This window comes from Notamacropus eugenii, chromosome 1 (genome assembly GCF_028372415.1).
Source record: "Notamacropus eugenii isolate mMacEug1 chromosome 1, mMacEug1.pri_v2, whole genome shotgun sequence".
In the NCBI taxonomy this organism is placed as follows: Eukaryota; Metazoa; Chordata; class Mammalia; order Diprotodontia; family Macropodidae; genus Notamacropus; species Notamacropus eugenii.
Genome location: NC_092872.1, coordinates 14,405,959 through 14,428,674, shown reverse-complemented (window position 1 = coordinate 14,428,674; position 22,716 = coordinate 14,405,959). Strand labels below are relative to the sequence as shown.

Below are 22,716 nucleotides of genomic sequence, written 5' to 3'. Positions count from 1 at the left end.
TGTACAACATCAAAAAAGAATTACATAAACGTGGGGCACGTTCACTGAAGAAGTGAGCGCCCCACAGACAGCTACTGCTGATGGCCACATTTCCCCTCTTGAAGCCAATTCCCTTCCCTTAGGGACTGTTCCTGGCAGAAGCAACAAACTTTAGAACTTTCTGGTTATCCCTAATTAAATGCATTTTCTTACACTGAATTCCAGCTCTGGCACTTTATTGTGGCATGGAGGCAATACCAATTACAAGGGTATGCAAGGAAAAAGCGTTGTTAGGTCTGGCTCAGTCTCAGAGGGTTTAATTTACTCAGGTTTACTGCATTGGACTCGTCATTGTCTCTTTTCTCTCTCCCTCAGCTTCCATATCTCCAATTATTAATGAATGGGCTGTATACCTGTCATATGAGGACCAGCCTAGCCAAGTTCTGGCTAACACCATCCCAAAGGGATAGTCTTAGGCCATGGAAACTCTCAAAGGCCATCTGCTAAGTTGCAGAGGAGTTGTGATCTGCATAGATGGAGGATTCACATGGACAAAATCAGATGTTTTAAGAATTATAATATGTTCTCCTTACTAGCTTCAACCCATTCCATCAGTATCTTTAGGGTCACACAGCTAGTAAGTGTGTTTGGACAGATGTGAGCTCAGGTCTTTCTACTCCAGGGCCAGTGCTCTAAGCTCTATAACACCTAGTTGCCCCATTATCAGTATCTTTTTACACCAGAAGTTCTGAACCGTGTGTGTGTGTGTGTGTGTGTGTGTGTGTGTGTGTGTGTGTGTTATGGACTCCTTTGAGGTGAGACCCATAGACCCCTTCTCAGATAATGTTAAATACATAGCAAAATACATAGGGTTACAAAAGAGACCAATTACACTGAATTACAATTTTCTAAATAATAACGACTTTATGGACCCTAGGAAAAGAACTCCAGATTTTGTAGAGCATGTGTTATCACAATGGAATCTCTGTTATCCGCATGGTCAGGTTGTGAGTTCTTAAGAAGCACCTGTAGATTTGGGGGCAAAGCAGCTGTCCCTGTCTCTGACAAGAGACAGATTCCATGAAAGAGTTCTGAGCTATTCTTACGACCCAAGAGCCCTGAAAGACACTGTGGACTTCACTGGATGATGTTTCCAAGAGACCTAAATGCACCCGGGGCCTCTTGGTGACACTCTCTGGGGCCATTCTAGATTAGATGCTGAACTAGAGAGGGTTAATTAGCTTTGGACAAGAAGGGCTTCCACACCTGGCCTTCTTCAAATGTCTCCTAGAAGTCTGTGGCCTTTGAGGGGTTGCTATGGAGGCAATTTTTCTTTCTTTTTTAAATTTAATTTTACTTTCAATTTCAAATCTTTTCCCTTTGTCTTTCCTTTCCTCCACCCATTAAGAAGGCAAGAAAAACAAAACCCATTTCAACGTATTGTCATGCAAAATAAATTTCCACTTTAGTCACATCAAAATAAAACATGCTTCAGTCTAAATTCTGAGTCTATCAGCTCTATCTGGAGATGGGCAGAATGTTTCACAATTAGTCCTCTGGAACTGTTACTGGTTGTTGTGTTGATCAGACTTCTTAAGACTTCTGAAGTTGTTTATCTTACAACTGTTGTGGTTATCATATAAATTGTTCTGATTCTGCTTACTTCGATTTGCATCAGTACATAAAAATTTTCTCAGGTTTTTCTGGAACCATCCCCTTCATTATTTTTTAAAACACAGTAGTATTCCCTCACATTCACATACCATAACTTGTCCAGCCATTCCTCAACTGATGGGCATCCCTTTAGTTTCCAATTCATTGCTACCTCAAAAAGAGCTGCTATAAATGCTTTTTTTAAATACAGGTCCTTTTCTTTCTTTCAGGCCACTTTATAGCTCTAACACCAGTGCACTAAAGGACCTGCTGCCCCACAGCTCCTCTATGCATTTTTTCCTTTTTCTTTAATCTGATTATTGTAAGGTGGTACCATGGAGTTATTTTAATGTACATTTCTCTAATTTTTAGTGACTTAGAGCATTTGAAAAAAATTATGACTATTGATAGCTTGTATTTCTTCCTCTGAAAACTTCCTGTTTACATCCTTTGACCATTTATTAATTTGTTGGGGGGCAATTTTTCAAATCAAACCATTACACTAAGCTCAATTTTCAGTACCTGGGGGGAGGCTAACTGTCCTTGAGAACCTTCAGGCCACAGATCTGTCTTGCTTAATTCCTAGCAGAGGGTCAGTTGGAAGCCTCTGTCACTTTAAAAAATTTAATTTTAATTTTGTATTCTGAACTTAATAAAGGCCAAATAACACGAAAATTTGTACAATACATAGTAAATCAGAAAAAGAGGAACACACCCAAAACTTCAGATCTCTGTTATGTAGCATTTGCTTTTCTTTTTAAGTATAAAATATGTTGAATCTGCAGCTTTCAAAGCTGCCTTTACTGATTCTCCTTCTCTCTGGCCTTCCTTCTGCTCTCCTCTACGGATTTAAAAACTCGATGCCCCAATGGCATCTTTGCTTTTCTTTCTTTTCCTTTTTTTTTGATGCTCCATTCCTATTCTCCCTCACCCTTCAACCCTCCCCTACTGGGAAGAAGTCCATGTAACAAATATGCCTAATCAAGCAAATCAAATTCCCACACTGAGTCTGCACCACTAACAAGGGCCAGAAGAGGGCAGCAGCGACATCAGGTTCACCCAGAGCTAGAGATGGTGACTGCACCTCTCAGTGCTGGGGGAGAAGGCAAAGGCATTTCACGAGCTGGGAGCCCTTTTGGTATCCTAAGGGCTTGGCATAGCTGAGGTCTGACGCTGACAAGGCTGAGGGTACTGACCCAAGAGAGAGGGAGGGGCTATGGGTGGAAAACTGTCTGCACTAGCAGTTGGTCACCTCCCATGGGAAAGGTACCAAACCATCTTAAATCCAGCCCCCACAGAGCAGGCTCAATTTTCGAGACATTCTCCTGGCTCGAGTTTACCACCTTTAGGGGAGAGAGCAATGTCCTAAGTTCACGGGGGTGAATGCTGGCACTTCTCCAACACTGGAAATTATTTCTAGGGACGCTGAAGTGGCCAGATCCTCCTCAGGAATCTAGTTGAAAAGTTCCAGGGAATTCGTGCCCAAGTCAGAACCATCCCTGTTCAGTGACCTCAGAATGGACAGACAAGGGTCATGCTGCTTTCCTGGAAGACCTCTGCCCGGGATGGGAATGGGGGGAATTACTGGTGGTCAAGGTCATCCAGGGGCTATTGCAGCTGCAGCCACAACTCTTTATCCTTTCTCTAAGTCCATGGCAAGAGATAAACAGAGATCCCAGAGGAGACCACCAGACCTTGGGAGGCCCATCTCTAGCTAGATCTGAGGTTCTTATTTAAGGGTATGTGAAATGCTTTTCTAATATTTTGATGGCTGTATTTCAACATATTCAATTTCCTTTGCAATCCTAGGTAGTTTTACTAATTAAAAAACATTGTTCTGAGAAGGGATCCATAGGCTTTTCCAGATTGCCAAGGGGGGCCATGATGCAACAAAAGTTTAAGCACTCATGACCTAGATAATGATGCTACAGAACAAACCCTCTTCTCTCCAGCCAAGCCTAAACTCAAGAAGTCTGAGTTAAGTCCTAGATCAGGGCCTGAAGGAAGGACACACACCTCTCCCTTTGGGTAGCGGTATCTATACTTGTCTTGATCCCGAAGTGCAAATTCCAGAGGATGATGCTCTTGAATTTCTTCATAAGTCATTTCTTCACAGACACCCTTGAAAACAAGGCCAGAAGGCATTAACTTTATCACCCCCCAATCATAGTTCTCCTATCCCTAGAGTTCCAGGTATCAGCTCTATCCTCCAGCCCTGGAGACATTAGCATTATTATGGGGTAATCAGGAATTACTCTGGAGCTCTCAGTCATCCAGGTATTGCTCCCCCTACTCTGAGCCTTCAGTATTCTAGGTATTGTTCCCTCATCCCCAGCCTGGAAAAATGAGGTCCAATAGGAAGGGCCACTACTTTGTGAGAAGGGTGGGCTCAGGAATCAAAATGCTTGCCAGCCAGTATGGATAAGTTAGGAACTTCACCCCCATTCCTGACTGGTAGGACTCCGAGCCTGGATAGGGAAACATGATACACAAGGAAAATAAAACTTGTAACAACAGGCAGCTTGTCCTAGGGATCACAGTAGGTCCTTAGTAGTTTAGAGAAACTGAGGCCTCTAGGAATGACATTAACAGGGGAGCTTTTGGAAAAGCGTGGCATCTGAGCTGTGCCTTGAAGGATGGGGAGTATTTTGATAGGTGGAGAATAGGTGGGAAGGCTTCCTAGCTAGGGGAAGTGAATTATAGGAAGAAGAATCTACAGAGGGTGTACACAGTGAGTAGTCATCTCATGGAAAGTGCTCCATGGAAAGTAAAGAGAAGTAGAAGATAAGAGCTGGAAAGGCAAGACTGGACCATGTTCTGCAGAGTCCTGAATCCCAGGCAGGAGAACATTGAATCATGCTGAAGAATGCAGAGTCCTGAGACAACAAAGGGTTTTGAGTAGGGAAGTGACATGGACAGCTCTAGTCATTAGGAAAATTTCTCTGGCAGCCTGTCTGGGAAGGACCAAAGGGGGAGAGAATGGGAGGCAACCATTTAGGCAGCTGACTTAGTTGTCTAGGTGACAGGTGATGGGGACCTGACCTAGGACAAAAGTCCTATTAGTGTGGAGACTGGAGGACTTCTCCCAGGGCATCAGTCCTGGAGATAGATTTTTCAGAGTTAGAAGTCAGTTCTTTTCCACTTCAGCCTGGATATGTCCCTATTTAATCTACAGGCAAGATCTACTCTAGACTTCACCCACACTTCCCACGTGAATGGAATCCTGTCTCCACTGGTTGATGGGGTAAGTAGATGAGTGAGTATGAAGTTGACTATAATGGGCACAAGGTTGGGGAAAGCGGACTTACTGCATCAATTTCATTGAGAACCTTCCACTGCTCATAGGGGACACCCAGGGCCTCCGCAGTTTGAATTGTCCTTTTCATCTGGCTGGTCCAAACCTTCAGATCTTTGATATTCTGATCATTAATGAACTGGGCCAAGCTCTTAGCAAACTGTGGGCACAAAGCAAAGTTAGACTCGGGAGTCATGGGCTTTCATTCATGGGTTCCCTGAACTCCCCGCAAAGCCAAAACTACCCAATCCAAAAAATCACAGCATCCCTTCACTCGTGTTTCATAAAAACATGAGAACATCATCCCCCATTCCCCTCAGCCAAACAAAGCCTGTCCTAACTGTAGGTCTGTACAGAGGGATTATCGGCATCTATTCCTGACCAAGTCAAATGCTGAGTGGTTGTGTCCTCTGGAGTGACCGGCAAGTGAAGCATAGAGGTTCTTGTCGGGATGAAGTCTGAAAGGGTCTTAGCGAACTCCTTAAGGGAGTCCTGGCTGCTGCTTCTGCCTGTTGTCCCTGCATTCTACCATTCCCTCACATAATTTATCTTCTCATCCCGTTCACAGCCAAACTTCTAAAAAAACCCAAAACAAAACCTGTTTACACTTATTGCCCTTGTCCTCCTCTCGATCCCTTGCAATCTGGTAGCTAACTACATCACTCAGGAGAAACTTCTCTTTCCCAAGTTACTAATGATTCTATTGCAAAATTCAATAGACTGTTTTCAATCCTCATTCTTCTTGGCCTTTCTTCAGTAATCTACACTCTTAGCTCCTCTGGTTTTTGGTTTTTTTCTGCCCTCTCTTGGTTCCGACACCCCACCCCCTCACACCCCCATTTCCTTTGCTGGATCATGATCATCTAGACCTCCACCCCTAACTAGGAATATGTAACAAGGCCCTGGGCCCTCAGGTTCTCTCTCTGTTGGTGATCTCATCAATCCAGCTCCCATAGGTTATATTATGACCAATTATGCAGATGACTCAAATATATATACATATATATATATATATATATATATATAGCCCTAGCCTCTCTCCTTAGGTCCAGACCTGCATCTCCAGCTGCCTTCCAGACCTTTTGAACTGGATGTCTCAGAGATATTTTAAACTCAACATGTCCAAAACAGAACTCATTATCTCCTCCCCCCTCCCCCTGCCCAAACCTCCCCTCCTCCAAACTTCCTTATTTCAGTCCAGATGCTACCTTTCTTTAAATGGCCCAAATTTGCAGGCTTCTAGTCACTCTTGATTCCTAAGTCCATCACTTCTCATATCCAATCGGTTCAAGGGCCACCTCCTACCCAAGCCCTTTCCTGATCCTCCCAGCAATATCCCAGAGGATGTTCACTCATGTCCAACCCTTCGTGACCTCACCAGCTACTAGAACCCCCCTAAAAATATTTCCTGTATTTATTTTTTATAGATTGTATGGAGGGGTAGCAAGAACCAGCCCCAAAGTTAGGAAGACCTACCTCTGACACAGACTGGCTGAATGAAACCATGTAAGTTACTTGACCTCTCAGTGCTTTTGGTAACACTAAGCTACAAGTGGCAGAGCACAGGACTGTTCTCTGTTCCTAAATCTTACACATACTTATACAGGGTGTCCCCAAAAAGTACCGTTTTTAAGCTTTAATAACTTCATTTGTAACATTAAGTTTTTAAAATATTTTATTATAATTCAACATAACTGCCATTTTATGCCTTAATTCCCAAACTTTGCAAAAACTTTTATCAGGTGCCACTCTCAGTGACTGAAAAAGACTGCAATTGTAATCCTAGCCTAAAAATCACAGAAACAAGTTTCATTTTATGTATACATGACAGTTTCACTGTGACTCCAAAAGAATGTCTAATGGAGATTCTAAACTCAGTCATCTGATGACTGAGGTGGCCAAGGAAGAGGACCTACACTTACCCACTGATCTGAGAAAGTGTCATCCAGAAAAACAAAATAAAACCAAAAAACTGTTGCACACACAATTTTTAACAACAGGGTGCTTTGGCTAAAACTAAAATTTTTAAAATTATTATTCAAAATTCACAAAGCTAAGTAGAAAAATTTAAATAATTAGGCTTTCATAATGACATTTTTGTAGGTTTGCAGCATTTATACTTTTGAGGTTATTGAAGCCTAAACATGCACCTAAATTTTTGGGACACCCTATATACTGTCTCCTCGGCTGGGAAGGATGGCTTTATTTTGTTCATTGTAGCTCTAGTGCTTAGCCTGGAAAACAGTGTCTGGCACTAACTTGAGCTTAATAAATACTTGCTGATTGACAGACTTCCCAGAAAGGACAATTTGCCTCAGCATCCTGTGAGTTGAGCCATCACCAGAGTGGCTACATTTAAGGCAGCTTCCAATGTTCCACAAGCTTTCCATCATGACCTGAGGATCCCCATGATTCCAGAAAACCTCGGAAACAGAGCAGTGCACATTTTTAAGGAGAAAAGCTAGGAGGTCCATCCTAGTCCAAGTTGTGTTAACTTAGGCCCAGGTAATCAGCACTGATTCCAGTAAATACATGGAAAATGGCCTCTGCTCAGCTTGGAGGTTCTCAGCTCTACTTCTCACAGCAAGAATGGGACTCTATCAATTCCCACAGCCATAATTCCCTGCACAAAATCTGTGCCGTCCACCTGAGCTCAGTCCAGCTAGGCTCCAGGAAGGGAGGGAAGCTCCAGGTGGGAAAGACTCTACAGAGCAGACACACAAACCAGCCTGAGTGTTCCTGTGGGATGACCTTAGGTCAGTCACTTAACCTCCTTTAGATTCAGTGTCTTCATCTGTAAAATACAATGGTCACTTACCCTACTTACCTCCCAGAGCTGTTGTGATGATCTAAAACACTTTCTACATGGTAAAGAGGTATGTGAGTATCAGTTCTCATCACATACCTCCTTCCCCCTTGGGGATAGGCCCGTGTCCCCCCCTATCCTTCCTTTGAGATTCAGTTCACTTTCTCCATGGCGACAGAGGTAGATGGATCGAGGGGTCACATGAATATTCATGAGGTAGTAAACAATCCGACTCTGAATATGGTCCATCACTCGATTTACCAGGTAACTCCGTCCCACGTCCATGATCTTAATGTAGGAGAGATCCCTTTCCCCCACAGAGGAGGGAAAGAGGGAAAAGGGGATGAGAGATAGAAAGGGGGCCAGAGAGAGGAAGGGAGGACATTGGGGAGAGAGAAGAAAATGAAGGGAAAGGAGAGAAGATAAGAGAAGTAGAAACTCACATGGGGGAAAGAAAGTGGAGAAAAAGATACAGAGATAAAGGAAATGGGGAAGGGAGAGAGAGACAGAGACATGGAGAGGTGGGGTGGGATGAGACAGTGAAGTGAAGGAGAGGAGAGAGATACAGAAAAGGGGACATGATAAGAAGGAAGAAAGTGGAGCAGTAGATAAGGGGAAGAAAGAGAAAGGAACATATAGAAGGGCAGAGAGAAGGGAAAGACACAGTCAAAGGAAAAAAGGGAGAGGGGAAGAAGAGACAAAGAGAAGGAAAGCCAAGGAGAAAGAAGACAAAGAAAAATGGAAAGAGTTTCGTTAGGATAGCTCAAGCTTCCAGCTCAAACTCCACTGGCTCAAAAGGGCATTCCAATCAAATTCTTTCTAGCGCCTATTCTCGCCTCATTCATGGCACACACTTTCATAACAAAAAGTCTTTGCAAATGGCTTAGATCCATTAGCTGACAGAGGACAGGATGGTAGGAGGCCATTGTGATGCTGGTGGGATTAGACAAGGATCACACATGTGCTCTCTAGGTTTCTAGTATAACACTGAGGGCTTCCCTTGCACACCACACGTGACAAACAATCTGACCTGCAGAGCAGCAGAATATCTAGCCCAAGGAGCCACTTTTAATGGAGTTTTGTTGACTTTTCATAAAACAAAAGGTCAGTTGAGTCTGTCCCAAGATTTCATTCCACCATGCTCTTCCTGTCCCCTGTAACCCCTGCACCTCATGCCACATCTGTGAGTCAAACCAAGAAGCCATTTTAAGCACCATTCACCTCAAAGGGACCTGGCCAGCTTGGTAGATATCACTCTTAGTGTCTCCCACTAAAGTCTGCAGGCCACAGGAGTACAGAGCTGTGAGGGTGGCCCTTGGAAGCTATCAAGTTCAATGTTTTCCTTTTACAGATGGGAAAATTGAAGCAGAGAGAGGAAATGACTCCCCTAAAGTCACTCAGCTAGTAAGTGACTGAGCTGGGATTTGAACCCACACCTTCCTGACTCTAAGTCCAGCATTCTCTCCATTACACTGTTCACAATCTCTCTCAATCCACATCTCCCCTTTTCTACAAAGGAGGCAGTGGTCATCTACAGAAAAGACACATGCAATCTGACACGTCTGTCTAGAGGTCTGCAATGTGCCTAATGCTGTGCTAGGCTATGCTGAATGTGGATGGTGAAATGTGCTAAGAGGCCCAGCGTAAAAACTGAGGTCTTCTTTATGCCTAATGCTGGGTTTGGTTATTCAATGGGAAGGAGAGAAAGGACGAAAGTTGCAAGGAAAGACTGGTAGCCAGCTTTCAGTGAGCCCATGTGCTACAGAAGGAGGTCATTCACCTGGGTCCAGGCCACCGACCTTGCAACCTGAGTACATTGCATTCTGAGTACAGGTGCAAGAGGGTCTAGGATGGTGCCTATGAGACAAAACTCTGGATAATTCTTAGCATTCTCACGCAGCTCTTCATGGAGAGCAATGGTCCTGTTTACCCCAGGAACTTCCTGTAGTCACCACTAATCATCACAGCAATGAAAGCACACAGGACAATAATTGTCAGAGCTACTTGTTAGCCTCCATAGCTACTGGAGCCAGAGGGAATCTAGCCAGGGACTCACGCAAAGGGATGAGCCTGGATATGAACAGCTCAGATCTGGCCTTATGTTCTTCCTACAGTCCAAACCTGCAGACTCAGCCCATAGCAGTCAACCTCCAAGAAATTCAGCATCTCACTGGCTACTATCCAGGGCAGGCAGTGAGGGTGACCAGAAGCTGCTCACTGCATTGTGGGCAGGGATCACCTAAGCTTATTCTAGAAGCTTGATCAGGAAAGGCTATTTCAATGGGATTTTTGAAAGGTTTCATTTTTCTTTTCTCTAGGCAGCTAGGTGGTAGAGTGAATAAAGTGTTGGACTTTGAGTCAGGAAGTCCTGAGTTCAAATTCTACCTCTGACATTTACTAGCTGTGTGACCCTGGGGACATCACTCTGCTTGTCTGTGTCCTCATCTATAAAATGGAGATTAACAGCACCTACCTTCCAGGGTTGGCGTGAGGATAAAAATCTTTGTAAACCTTCAAATGTTAAATAATAAATGCTAGCTATTATTGTCGTCTTATTATCATTTCTTGCCCTCACCCTCAAGCAGTTCAGGAAGGAGACTTGCCTTAGATATTCCAGAAGGGGTAGGAGAGAAAAACCAGGCTACTGAAAGATGCTTCCTGACCAGTCTACTTAAGGAGGCCTGACTCTTCCTGGGACCAGGCAACGGGGACACTTACTTGTCCAGGTTTTCATCCAGTGTCTCATAGGAGTTCTTGTAGCATTCGATCCTGTTCATGAAATCTTCCGTGGCTTCATCATTCCTACAGTCAATGTAATCGGGACTGCCCAGCTTCACTTGCTATGGGAGAGAGTGGGACGGGACAGTGAAAAGTCCAGGGGAAGGAGACGATAAAAGCGAGTTAATCATTTTTCCTGCTTTAAGGTCACAGCACTAAGGGGAAAATGCTACCCCAGGAGCAACTCTGCTCAAAACTGGCTCTGCACACATCCTCTCCTCAAAGTCCTTTTAATGAAAAGACTTTTCTGGTAAAATGCAAAAGTCTCTCCAGAGAGAACTAAATCTCCATCTCACCTTTCTCTCATCAGGCAACATCCAAGTTTTGATAGGGAAAGAAAGTGGAATGGGCAGGAGAGGGACTAGCAGGGTGGGAAGCCTGGGTAAGATGAGGCACTCCAGACAGCCAGAGGGTGTCAGGGTACTAGAGCCTAGGAGGAAGGATAGGTTCAGAAAAGGAGGTAGGAGAGGGATTTAAAAAGGGAGGTGGAGGGGAGAGGGGGCACAAAAGAATTTGCCTACTGCAGGAGTATTGGTCATTGATCCTTGAGTTATGGTATTAAGACTAATTTATAAAATTGAAAATCTTGGTTATTCTCAATCTAGGCTGGGCTAGGCCCACATCTCTCCTTTCCCTTGGTGTTTTCCTTATTTAATCTCACCAGCTTCCACTCTAGGTACACACAACAAACCTTCTCCCCCAATCTTTTTTTTTTAACGAACTGTTCCCAGGAAACTGGCCATTCTCACAATGCTGAGTACAACTGACTGTGTCAGATGGGAGGTGGGGGTGCAGAGAAGTGGGGGGGAACAGAAGAAGAGCAGAGAAGAATCCTTTCTTCAGTCAGGGTCTACACTAGCTCTATACCATAGTCCTCTTAATGCCAAGCAAAGACTTCAGACTGATTCACTCACCACAATGTTGGCTGCAATGACATCAGGATCCACGCAGATTGATTCAACAAAGAAGGTCTGCAGCCTCAAATCCAAGGAATTAAGGACCCCCAAGACGGGAAGAAATCGAGACAGAAAAAGGACAACGTTGGGCTATGGGTGTTATCTGCTGAGACAACTTCAAATTTAAAGTCATGGGTTGGACACTGAGACCCCTTTCTCCCCAGAGGGCAGACCTTAACTACCCAGGACTTAGGGAGCATGAAGTCCCTTCCCTCTCTGAGGAAACAAGCTCCCCTAGGGATCACACAGTAGGAGGCTCCTCTCATAATAATATTAGCTAACTTTATATGCACCTCAAGGTTTACAAAGTGCTTTACACAGATCATCTCATTTTTGCTTCACAACAACTCTGTGAAGCAGGAGCCATTATTATCATCCCCATTTTACACACTGGGAAATGGAAGCGCAGAGAGATTAAGTGACTTATCCAGGATCACATAACTATTAAAGAGTTGAGGCAGGATTTGAACTCAGACCTTCCTGCCTTTTAGATAAGTACTCTATTTGCTATGCTACCTAGATCCCTGATCTCTTTTAGGACTACCCCTCAAGTCTGTATTCTAAACAGATTTTTAAAAAGAGACAAGAACCTATTTGTACAAAAATACTTACAGCAGCTCTTTTTGTGGTGGCTAAGAATTGGAAATTGAAGGGATGCCCATTAATTGGGGAATGGCAGAACAAGCTGCAGTATATGAATGTAATGGAATATAATGTGTTGTAAGAAATGATGAGCAGGCAGATCTCAGAAGAACCTGGAAAAACTTACACGAACTGATACAAAGTGAAGGGAACAGAACCAGGACAGCATTGTACAAAGAAATGGCAACACTGCACAATGGTGAACTGCGAATGTCTTAGCTATTCTCAAGCAATACAATGATCTAACACAATCCCCAAGGATTCATGATAAAAAATGCTCTCCACCTCCAGAGGAGAAACTGATGTTATTGTGTTCTTGTACAAAACGACGAATGTGGAAACATTTTATGGATTGCGCACGTACAACCTATATCAGACTGCTTACCATTGTGGGAAGCAGTGAAGAGAGGGGTAGAATTTGGAACTCAAACTTAAAAAATTCTTTTTATAAGTAATTTGGGAGAAAAAATATTATTAAAGTGTTAAAAAAAAAAAGAAAAATTTTTCAAAGCTCAGATTCTAAGAGGAAGTTCTTTCCTAGGAAATGCCTATTTCAGGGCTCAAAAGACAGAAGGGCTCAGACAATATGAGGCCTCAGACAGAAATATGCTTCTCTCTCAGTGGGTCACATCCCAGCTAAGGACACAAGCTCTGGCCGGACCTCCTAATGCACCAGAATTCTTAGTTCAGGGGATGGACCACAAATGAGCCCTGGCAGAGAGACAAACCACAAAGGCATTAGTGTTCAGAGACAGCTTCTCTCCCCAACAAGTCAGGCAGCCAGAGATTCACCTTGTAACCATTCTCCTCTCCAAATTTAAAGATGGTTTCTCTGCGTTCTCGCGTTGTGTTTGTGGCATCAAAAACCTAGAGTCAAATGGAAGAATATGACTGTGAACAGTCCTTAACATTTGAAAACAGCAATAAAAGGCTGGGATGGACACCATGCTTTCAATGTCTGGTTTGGAAATAACCACCTGCTTCATCACCTCAACCCTCTGTCAAAATGAGAGTTCCTTCTTCCCTCCAGGATTAAACACACATGCATCTATGAGTAAAGAGAGCAGGTGTTCTGTCCACACAAAGTGCTGAGCTGACAGAATAGAATAGTGGTACTTTGATCACCATGTACGTGGGGTCCTAGGCCCCTACAGCCCTCCTGTCACTTGACCAACAAATACTTCTTGGAGGGGGCAGGGAAGGGGGCTGGGAAACATCCTGGTGAATTCTTGATTTTTCAAAGCTGGAGAGACATGTTCTGTACCCATCGGGGACATCATGAATCCCAAGATTGGCCATATCTGTCTAAATGGTCAATCCCCAGAACACTTCCTCAGAGCCTGGCTTGGGAATTTCTATATCAAGCTCTCGATCACGGGCACTTAACTATTTTTGTGTCATGGATCCCTTTGGCAGTCTAGTGAAATCCATGGATCCTTTCTCATGATGTTTTTAAATGCAAAAAATCAAATCCATAGGATTACAAAGGAAACCAATTATATTAAAATATGGCCATCAAAATATCTGAAATCAAGTTCACAGATCCCAAGTTAAAAATCTTTGCTCTAGAAACAAAGAAATAATGATGATGATAGCTCACATTTAACTTAAAGTCTGCAAAGCACTTTTCACATATTATCTCATTGGGTCCTTACAAAAACCCTGCTATGTTGGTACTAATACTATATCCATTTTACAGATTGAAAGGTTAAGTTAAGTGACTTTCCCAGGGCTATAGAACTAGTAAGTGTCTAAAGCAGGATTAAAATCTAGGTCAAGTCTTTCATTCTATTCACTACAAGAAATGGAAACATTCCTGACCAACCCATCAGCTCCTCAGTCACAAACCATTAAAGCTTTTTATCCTATGAGATGTTAGAACACCTTCTTCAGACTGGAGGCATGTGGAGTTAAGGATCTAATGAAATTCCAACATTCGTTGGGGTCCAAACTCTCAGCCCTGAGAATGGTATAGTTCAACTCTAAGGATATGCTTCCCTGAGGTTTCCTTCTCAGAACTCAGAAGTAGGAAAGCAACTTTCACAGGGTAAAAAGCCTCATTTCCCACAGGGGTCTTGGGATTTGGCAGCCTCAAAGAAGAGGAAAACAGACAAATTCCCCATTTGGGGCTATCAAGGAGAGTCAACTGCTTCCCTCCCTTGTCTTCCCTCTTCTTTCTTTCCCAGGTAGAGAAGGTCCAGCTTGCCTCTTGCCCTGGGTGATAGGTGCAGTGTCATCACAACACAGGGGCAGACAGGACCATGGGAAGTTTTGCCTCAAGGACTACCTGAGCATCAAAGGACCCACGTGCCCCACACAAAAATGCTTTTTACACAAAGGCATTCAACCCTTCCCCTGCACACAAGGGCAGGGAATGTGACCTTAAGAAAGGCCCAATGAAAATGCGAGTTATAAGTGTAACCATGAGCTCACTGGGGCGTGTCTACGTATAAGTGAAGCATGAGCACAACGTGTTACCCTGCATGCCGTGGTGGGGCACCACACTCACCGCTACATGTCCGCCTTCTTCACTGAGGAATCGCCTGACATCTCGGAGGGCTGCCTCTGCACACTGTCTGGGAAAGACAAAATCCCATGAATATATTCTGAGTTTGAAACTACATTAAAGAAAAAAAAATGCAAAACCTCACACTGTTAAAAATGGCTTCTTCAATAATTTAAACATTATAATTAAGGTAAACTTCAATTTTTTTCAGTAGAATTTACTGAAACTTAGCCTCTGACAAGTACAAATCTTCAAATATAAAGAATAAAAGTAACTGAGCAACTAATCTGGAAGCATTTACTAAGGGCCTACTATATGTGTGAGGCATTTTGCCAAGGGATGAGGATACAAAGATGAAACTGAAAAAATTCTTGCCTTCAAGGAGCTTCCATTCTATCAGGGAGACAAGTACACATAGCTATAGTGAAGCCATATAGCCAATAGATTCAAAATGATTGCTGGAAAGGGGACTGGGGGGGAGGTACTAGATGCTCAGGGGAACAGGAAAGGGCAGGAGGTGGCACCTGAAAAATGTTTTGAAGGTGAGGAGGAAAGAATATGTCCTAGGCAGGGGCAGGGGGAACCAGCCAGAACAAAAGCAGGATATGCTGGTGTGCAGTGTATAGGGAAAAGAAAAAGCAGAAAATAAATGAATGTGATAAAGAAACAAAAGGCATCAATAATTCTTTTTTCATTTGAAAGAACAAAAAGAATTAGAATCTCTACTTCATCTTGCATGTTACCTAGACTTTGTGAACTGTTGATGTAGACATCTGGGACCATGTGTTTCATTATTAGTTATTTTTTTTAACACCTTGTCTTTTTTCAAATTATGTTTTATTGACCAGTCCAGTTCCTGCAGTAGATACAGTAGAAAGGTCTATAGAACACCCCAGAAAAGGCCAGGAAGTATTAAGTTCTGAAATACGGACTAATGTTGAGTAATACTGGTCACCAGTGTTAAGATCTGTCACAAAGGCTGATTTTTACCCAATGTTATAATATAAAGTTGATGTAAGATCAAATATTCACTGACAAGGTAAACTGTGATCTGTCATGAGAAGACGTGACTAAGAAGGAATGTACAAAAATCAGAACTAAAGGGTTCTCAATTTAGACAATCAGGACCAGCTCCATAGCCAGAAATACCCCGAGAATGAAGAAGGTTGGTGAAAATTTTCAACAACATTTGAATGCCTTTGCACTACTTTTACGTATACCAAGCATTCTGATTTTGTAGTTCAGTGTTTCAAGGGGGACCTATCCACCTACCTACTCACTGAGGGAAAGAGCCTGTGGCAGAATACTGCCACTAACTGGTTCTCCTGACAGGACTGTTTAGTCTATTGTAAATAAATGAACTGACATCTGGCTCGTTAACGATAAGACAAAGATAGACAAACTTGTATCTGTAGAACACCTAACCAATTGCTTTCTTCACAATAAGCCTGTGAGTTCTAGTTTTACTGACTGGAAAACCAAGGCTCAGAGAGGTCAAGTAACTTGTTCATGAACACGTGGTGTGGCTAGCACTCAATCTTCTGATTTCAAGTTCTATCTGAAATGTTACTAACCCTTACCCACATTATCAGTATGTCGGGGGAGTTGGTTGGCATGAACTAGTTCCGTACACCTCTGAGTAGACTAGGAAAATAAAAATTCTGAACCTGAAGATCTTGATAGTAGATCCTGTCCCAAAGGGATCTATCTTGCCCTCTTCCCCAAATGCTATCCCCAGGGTCTCACCACCATGAGAGTCACAGACTGAGCGGTGCCTGACCTGTCTCCAGACCATCCTTACTGTGACAGTAACATGGGCCTTCATTCAGTAGATGTTTATGCTATTTTCCCATTGCGTAAAAGTTTAACTAAAGTGCTTTTGTATGTAATTTTACTCAGATTCCGCCAGCTATATTTAAAGATTTTAAAATAAGAATTCACTTTCTTCTAGACTAGTGATCTCCACATTTTTCTGTTCGCTCACTCCCAATATGTCTACGTTTACTTTATTTACAAATCATATGCGTGGTGTTGCTGCTCAGTCATTTTCAGTCATGTCTGACTCCATGATCCCATTTGGAGTTTTGCTGGTAAGAATACTAGAGCCACTTCCTTCTCCATCTCGTTTTCCAGATGAGGAAACTGAGGCAAAGAGGGTTAAGTGACTTGCCTAGGATCACAGAGATAATAAGTGTCTGAGGCTGGATTTGAACTCAGCTCTTCCTGACTCCAAATAGGCTGAAGAAGGAAATGGCAAATCACTCCAGTATTTTTGCCACTGAGTAAGAGTTTAAGCCTCTTGAGAAACGTCTAAGGTCCGATTTGAACACAAGGACATGAGTCTTCCCTACTCACTGTGCAACCTAACTGCCCCACATACATGTACTGCTGTATAATTTATTGTATAAACAATTAAGCTCTGTATAAAACTTAAACATAAAAAAGAAACAATTCAAAAGAATGAAATAACATTTGATCCTAGAGTCACTAGGGAGCCAATGCAGTTTACCGGGTAGAAGAGTGACATGGTCAGATCTATGCTTTAGGAAAATCACTTAGGCTGCTGTGTGGAAAATGGACAGGAGAGGGCAGACACTAAGGGCAGGGAGAACAGCTAAGAAACTGTTGTTGTTGGTTTGTCCTTCCTTCTAGAAGAGGACCTTGATGTCAGGAAAGTAATGTCATGACTTGCAAGTGAACTGGATTTAAGCGAGGCCTAGCTAAACCCTGAAATTGTAGATGACCGGAAGGATAGTGGGGCCATTGACAACAAGAAAGTATGAAAAACAAGAGGGTGGGATGGGAGGTGTTGGGAATAGGGTGAAGACAGAATAAAGAAATCTCTGATCACTGACTGCTCATTTGGTGCAACATACTTGGGGCACCAGAGGATGAATGTGTAGGAAAGAGTGGAATTTTGCCACTGGCATTTGTGCTTGATACTGTGTGAGCTCAGGGAGCAGTTTTGCCATAAGGGGCAGACCCTAGGCTTAAAAGAGAGGAGGATGGGAATTTACTAGACAGGAGGTCGGAGAGTGTTTGGGAATAAGGGTAGATGAGATTACATTGGAGACAAGTCCTATGACTGGCTACCTCAGACTATGTGATCACATATGCCTTGGGCTCAAGTCCTTCCCCCAGGGGGATACTGGTCAACACTTTGGATCACCCTTCTGGATGATGTTTCTGGATATTGTGAACATTAAATTATTTTTCTCTTTTTCATTTTGCATGGGTATTTTTCAGGATATTTGTTGTTTACTAAAATTTTCTTTGTTTATTAGGCAAAAAGCCACTTTGGCATGGATAAGTTATATTTATATGACCTGAACTCAATGTTCTTGCCTCCATACTCACCCAGGATGCTGGATGAAAATGTTCTTAAGGATTTTAATTGGTCTTGGAAGGTCACATATGCTTCAGAAAACATGCTTTATCTTAGGAAAATGACCTGTGCTTTAAAAGCTCTCTTCCTATACTTTTGTTTCCAAAGTTATCTTGATCTTAATATTAATAGAGCTTTTGATTCTGGTAGAACTGGCTTTTTAAGTTTTGAAAAATGGGATGTCTCCAGAAGTTTAAAATTTTCTTCTTTCACTTTAAGAAATATATTAGGATCAATAGCATTTAAAGGTATATTGTACCTTTATTTTTATGCTTTTTACTGTCTTCACTGCTGTCAGCTTAGGCTCATCTTTGGTTCTCATGACTTTCATTCATGTGTCTTTCACTTTTCATTTTGTACTATTCCTTCTACTCTTGCTCAGATAAAGCAAGTCTTTAACCTTGATCAGAAAGATATTTTTGGACATGCCCATGCAGAATTTTCTTTGCCTGACTAGGCATATTTGTTATGAGATTTTTATTTTTTTCACTTGGGAGGAGGAAAATAAGAGGGACAGAAAATAAGGGCTTGTTAATTGAAAAATATGAAATAAAAAGTTCTTGGCTTAGACACTGACCCTGCTGGATCTGTTTTTCCAGGATAAGGGAACCAAGCATTCTCCTTCCTGTCACCCAACCACTGCTCAAACAATACGTGTAACTTGCTTGTCTCCAGACAAATGAATCTCTACAGCTCCTCCTTTCACGGAGATCAGTGACCTCTCAGCTACCATTCGCTCAAGTTCTCAGGGAGTATTTCTAACCAAACACTCTGATGTTCGCAGAACTTTACTTGACGTCTTCCTGTCTTTCATGGAGCCATATTTTAGTCCCAATGACACCCATCATTGCTGAAGATGAGACTTCATGGTCTAAAACAACTTGTGAAATCTTTTTTGATAGCCACCGAGAGGAGAATCAGCACTTTAAAATCAGATTCTAGTTTTTGCTTGGCCACTACTACTCTGATTTCTAGCTTCTTCCTCTGTAAAATGGGAAGAACTATTCTTGGCTACACAAACACACAACATGAACGTATGTGCACAAACACTCAAGAGGAAGGAAATGACAGCACTTTGGGGTCTTCTGAGAAAGGCAGCAAATGTAACCAAGAGATTCACATCTTGTTCTAATTTTCTTCAAAGGACAGCTGGCTTTCCATTCTTCCAATTTATCTATACCAAAGGGTTAAATCTTATCAGGAAATCCTATGTTCTCCCAGAAGTGGAAGGAATGGATTGTAAAGTCAACAAGTTAATTTAGCAAGTTTTTATGAAGCCCCTAATATGTGTACTAGGATAGAAATAAAGGCAAAAAACAGTGCCTACTCTTAAGGGGCTAGAACAAGGAAGATAATATGCAAACAACTATGTACAAAACTATATATGTACAGGGTAGACTGGTGTTTGCCTCAGAGGGAAGGTACTAAGATTAAAGAGGCCTGGAAATGGCAGGAGCTTGGTTGAGATGTGAAGGAAGCACAGAAAGACGAAGATGAGGAAGGAGACAGTCCCAGTCATGGGAGACTCTGGGCGGTGAAAGTGCCTAGAAGCTAACGCTTTAGAGGAATGGCCCCAAAGAGGGCCACCAGACAATGACTTGGGTTGGTTCTGACAAATGTTTTCTCTTAGCCAAAAACTATGCCACCACTGTCAAGAAGAGCATAAAATCAATACCCTCTCCTACCTATGCCCCTACAGAAAACTCTGCCCTGAGATACCTTCAAAGCAGAAACAGATGAACATCTAACTTGCCGTTCAGAGACAGCCCTTTGGGAGTGTGAAGCTGAGAATATAGGCAGAGCATTCTAATATTTGAAGCAGCCACCAAGCCAGGCGAATGTGATCATCAGTAACTTTAAGAAAGTATGGAGGAAGCAGCAGGCAACAAGTATGGAGAGGAGAAACATGACAGACAGAGCTGGGATCACATGTAGGGTAGAGGTAATGTGATTGCCTGAATCAATACTGGTAAACATCAAGCTGACCCATCCTTTGCCAGGTTCTTGGGGTAACATGTAGGAAAATGTTGGAGTGAACAGCCAGGTGGGATTCTCGGGAACTGGACTAGAGCTCTTCTGGTAACAGTAATCAGTCTATCTTCTAAGTCATCTTTACCTTCTCCATATGACTCTAGCAGCTGGCCCTCTGGGAGAGGTAGTCAGGAATTCACATAACTTGTCTGTGTTCCTCCAAGAAAATGCATGTGGGTCCATGGCCAAGTTATATGGTCTTTGGAGCCCAGACATGTATACTCTGTGATAGGACCAATATCTCCCTAATACAGCTTGGTTTCTCCTTACCCACAAAATGGGGAAGATTTACCTAGAAGAAAACAAAGTTTCTCCAACACTAGAACAGTTCTGATTTCCCTGATCCAACTTTCTGGTCACCTGGAGATTAAAAAAAGTCCTGGTCATATGGAATCTTGACATCTCAGACTTGGCAGGTAACTAAGACCATGCAAGTCATCATACTCTGATGACTTGTTGACAAGATGCATTTCCAGATGGAGATGAAAACAGGTCCACATGTGGAGAAGCTCAGTGCCACTATATCCCTGTTGTAAATCCTTGCTGAGTTAGGGAAAAGTAAACTCATTTTGTAAGTGTTCAATGACTTATAAGGGCCTCATTTTATCCCCAAATTGAACCTGACCTGAGTACTAGAGTTAGAGCTGTACCTTCCAACACATAGATTTATGCATTTATTTATTCAAACCATCAGGCAGTTTCCCAAGACAATTCAGCTCACCTTCTTCCTCCTGTTCAATTCTGGACCTAGTTTGCTAGAAAAGGAAGAAAGACCAGACTATCCTGTCCTAAAGAGCTGTTATTCTGCCCTAAAGAGCTGTTACCCTGTTTCTCAGAGTCTCATCTAGCCATTCACTCCCATAGTCTCCCACACATACCCTCATGAAACTTCAAAAGGGATATATATGCCAGTTTGATGTTTACCAGCACTGATGGACAACTCTATGGGCTGCTCATCCAATTGCATATCATAGTCATTCTTCATCCATTTAGTTTTCCTTATGTAAATAATTAAGCCAGATGATTTTAAGTGATTTTCGTTTAAGAGGCTCTATAATGTGGTGCAATCAGCAACAATGTCACCTACAAACAGATATCTACAAATAGATAGTGAAGTCTGGAGACTTCACTATCTATAGCAAGAATTCTTTACTGTTTTTTGTATCATACCATGACACAGTCTTTTGCAATCTGGTAAAGCCAGGGGAAACATAAAAAACAAAATGCAAAAAATTACAAGGGAAAGCAATTACATTAAAGTAGTTCTCAAAATATTTTTTAAAAAAATAAGTTCATGGATCTCAGGTTAAATTGTCGTTCAGTTATTTTGGTCATGGCCCATTTGGGATTTTCTTGGCCAAGATGTTAGAATGGTTTGCACTTCCTTCTCCACTTCATTTTATAGATGAGGAAACTGAGGTAAACAGGGTTAAATGACTTGCCCAGGGTCACACAGGTAATAAGTGTCTGAGGCTTGATTTGAATTCAGGAAAATGAGTTAAGAATTCCTGATTGACCCAGGTTTAGGGAATTCTTTTTTCACTTTAATAAAAGTGAGCCTGTAAGGTGGCAATTTTTGCTATCAGATCAAGTTTTTATAGTTAACACAAAATAAGCACAGTGAAACCTTGTATTCTCTATCCAGGGGTGGGTAACCTGTGGCCTTGAGGCCACATGTGGCCCTCTGACTGAATTCAAATTTCACAGAACAAATCCCCTTAATAAAAGAATTGGTTCTGTAAAATTTGGACTCAGTCAAAAGGCTATGCCCAAGGCCCTAGAAGACCACATATGGCCTGGAGGCCACAGGATCCCCACCCAGCATACCTTTCAGTCAACTGTGTGATGGTAAAAGACTGTTTGTGAAAGACTGCCAGCTCTCTTTTCAAACCTTCACCCAGGATACCCTGGATGTATAGGTAGATTATTCTTGTGAAAACGTTAATGACGCCAAGCTCCTCATCTTTTTAATAACAATATTCTTCTGCTGGTGATGCTATATAGCTGTGAGTCACGCAATACCATGGTCTTCAAAGAATTAAAGTTAAAGGTCACAAAAGATCAATGCTTGAGCAGGCTGACAACTTGATGAAGAAAGACACAGAAATGAAGAAATGAGGGGTAAAAATGATGGATTGGTCATGTAATGAGAGCAAGGTGGGGAAGAAACAGGCCCCTTTCCCCTTAATTAATACCAAATGAATGGTTAATCTGAAGAGTCTTCATAGCAAGCCCAACCCTGTCTCCTCTTTCGTGATGGTCTTCTAGGGGAAAAAAGGGATTTCAACTTACTTTCTGATTTTCAAACCTTCTTCATTGTCCGGAAGAAAGAACTCAAAAGATCTATATGTTTTCACCAGGTCTCGACGATACTGGCCAACGTTAAATTCTGACATGAAAAAAGAAAAGACTCAAATAGCAGGGCAAGTGGGAGTTTCAACAGCTCTAGTACTTTGACAGACCACTTTATCCACTGGCAGAGAACTCACTCCCTCAGAAGAGTCAGGGTCAGAGTTGCCTCCTCTAGGATCACCAATGAAGGCGTCTATAAAGACCACAGGCCCTTTTGTGTGTGAGAATGACTGCTCTGCTTATTACCTTGTAAAGAACAGTGGGCAGGGGCCCCTGGTTGGGCTCCTGCCAGGCTTCCTCTAATCAGCTCACCCCCAATCAGCACACAGGCTT

General features: G+C 42.5%; 1 protein-coding gene across 10 annotated transcripts in view; it reads right to left on the bottom strand.

Moving 5' to 3' along the window:
* Nucleotides 1-22,716, bottom strand: part of PFKFB4 (6-phosphofructo-2-kinase/fructose-2,6-biphosphatase 4) — a 73,184-nt gene that overhangs the window by 19,397 nt on the left and 31,071 nt on the right. For all 10 annotated transcript variants that reach the window (XM_072654463.1, XM_072654515.1, XM_072654471.1 and 7 more), the window contains exons 3-10: nt 22,324-22,420; nt 14,619-14,685; nt 12,902-12,976; nt 11,426-11,482; nt 10,452-10,573; nt 7,833-8,040; nt 4,941-5,087; nt 3,649-3,753 (exon numbers count right to left, since the gene is read on the bottom strand). In XM_072654463.1, the coding sequence (XP_072510564.1) occupies nt 3,649-3,753; nt 4,941-5,087; nt 7,833-8,040; nt 10,452-10,573; nt 11,426-11,482; nt 12,902-12,976; nt 14,619-14,685; nt 22,324-22,420 (878 nt within the window). The remainder of the gene's footprint in view (nt 1-3,648; nt 3,754-4,940; nt 5,088-7,832; nt 8,041-10,451; nt 10,574-11,425; nt 11,483-12,901; nt 12,977-14,618; nt 14,686-22,323; nt 22,421-22,716) is intronic.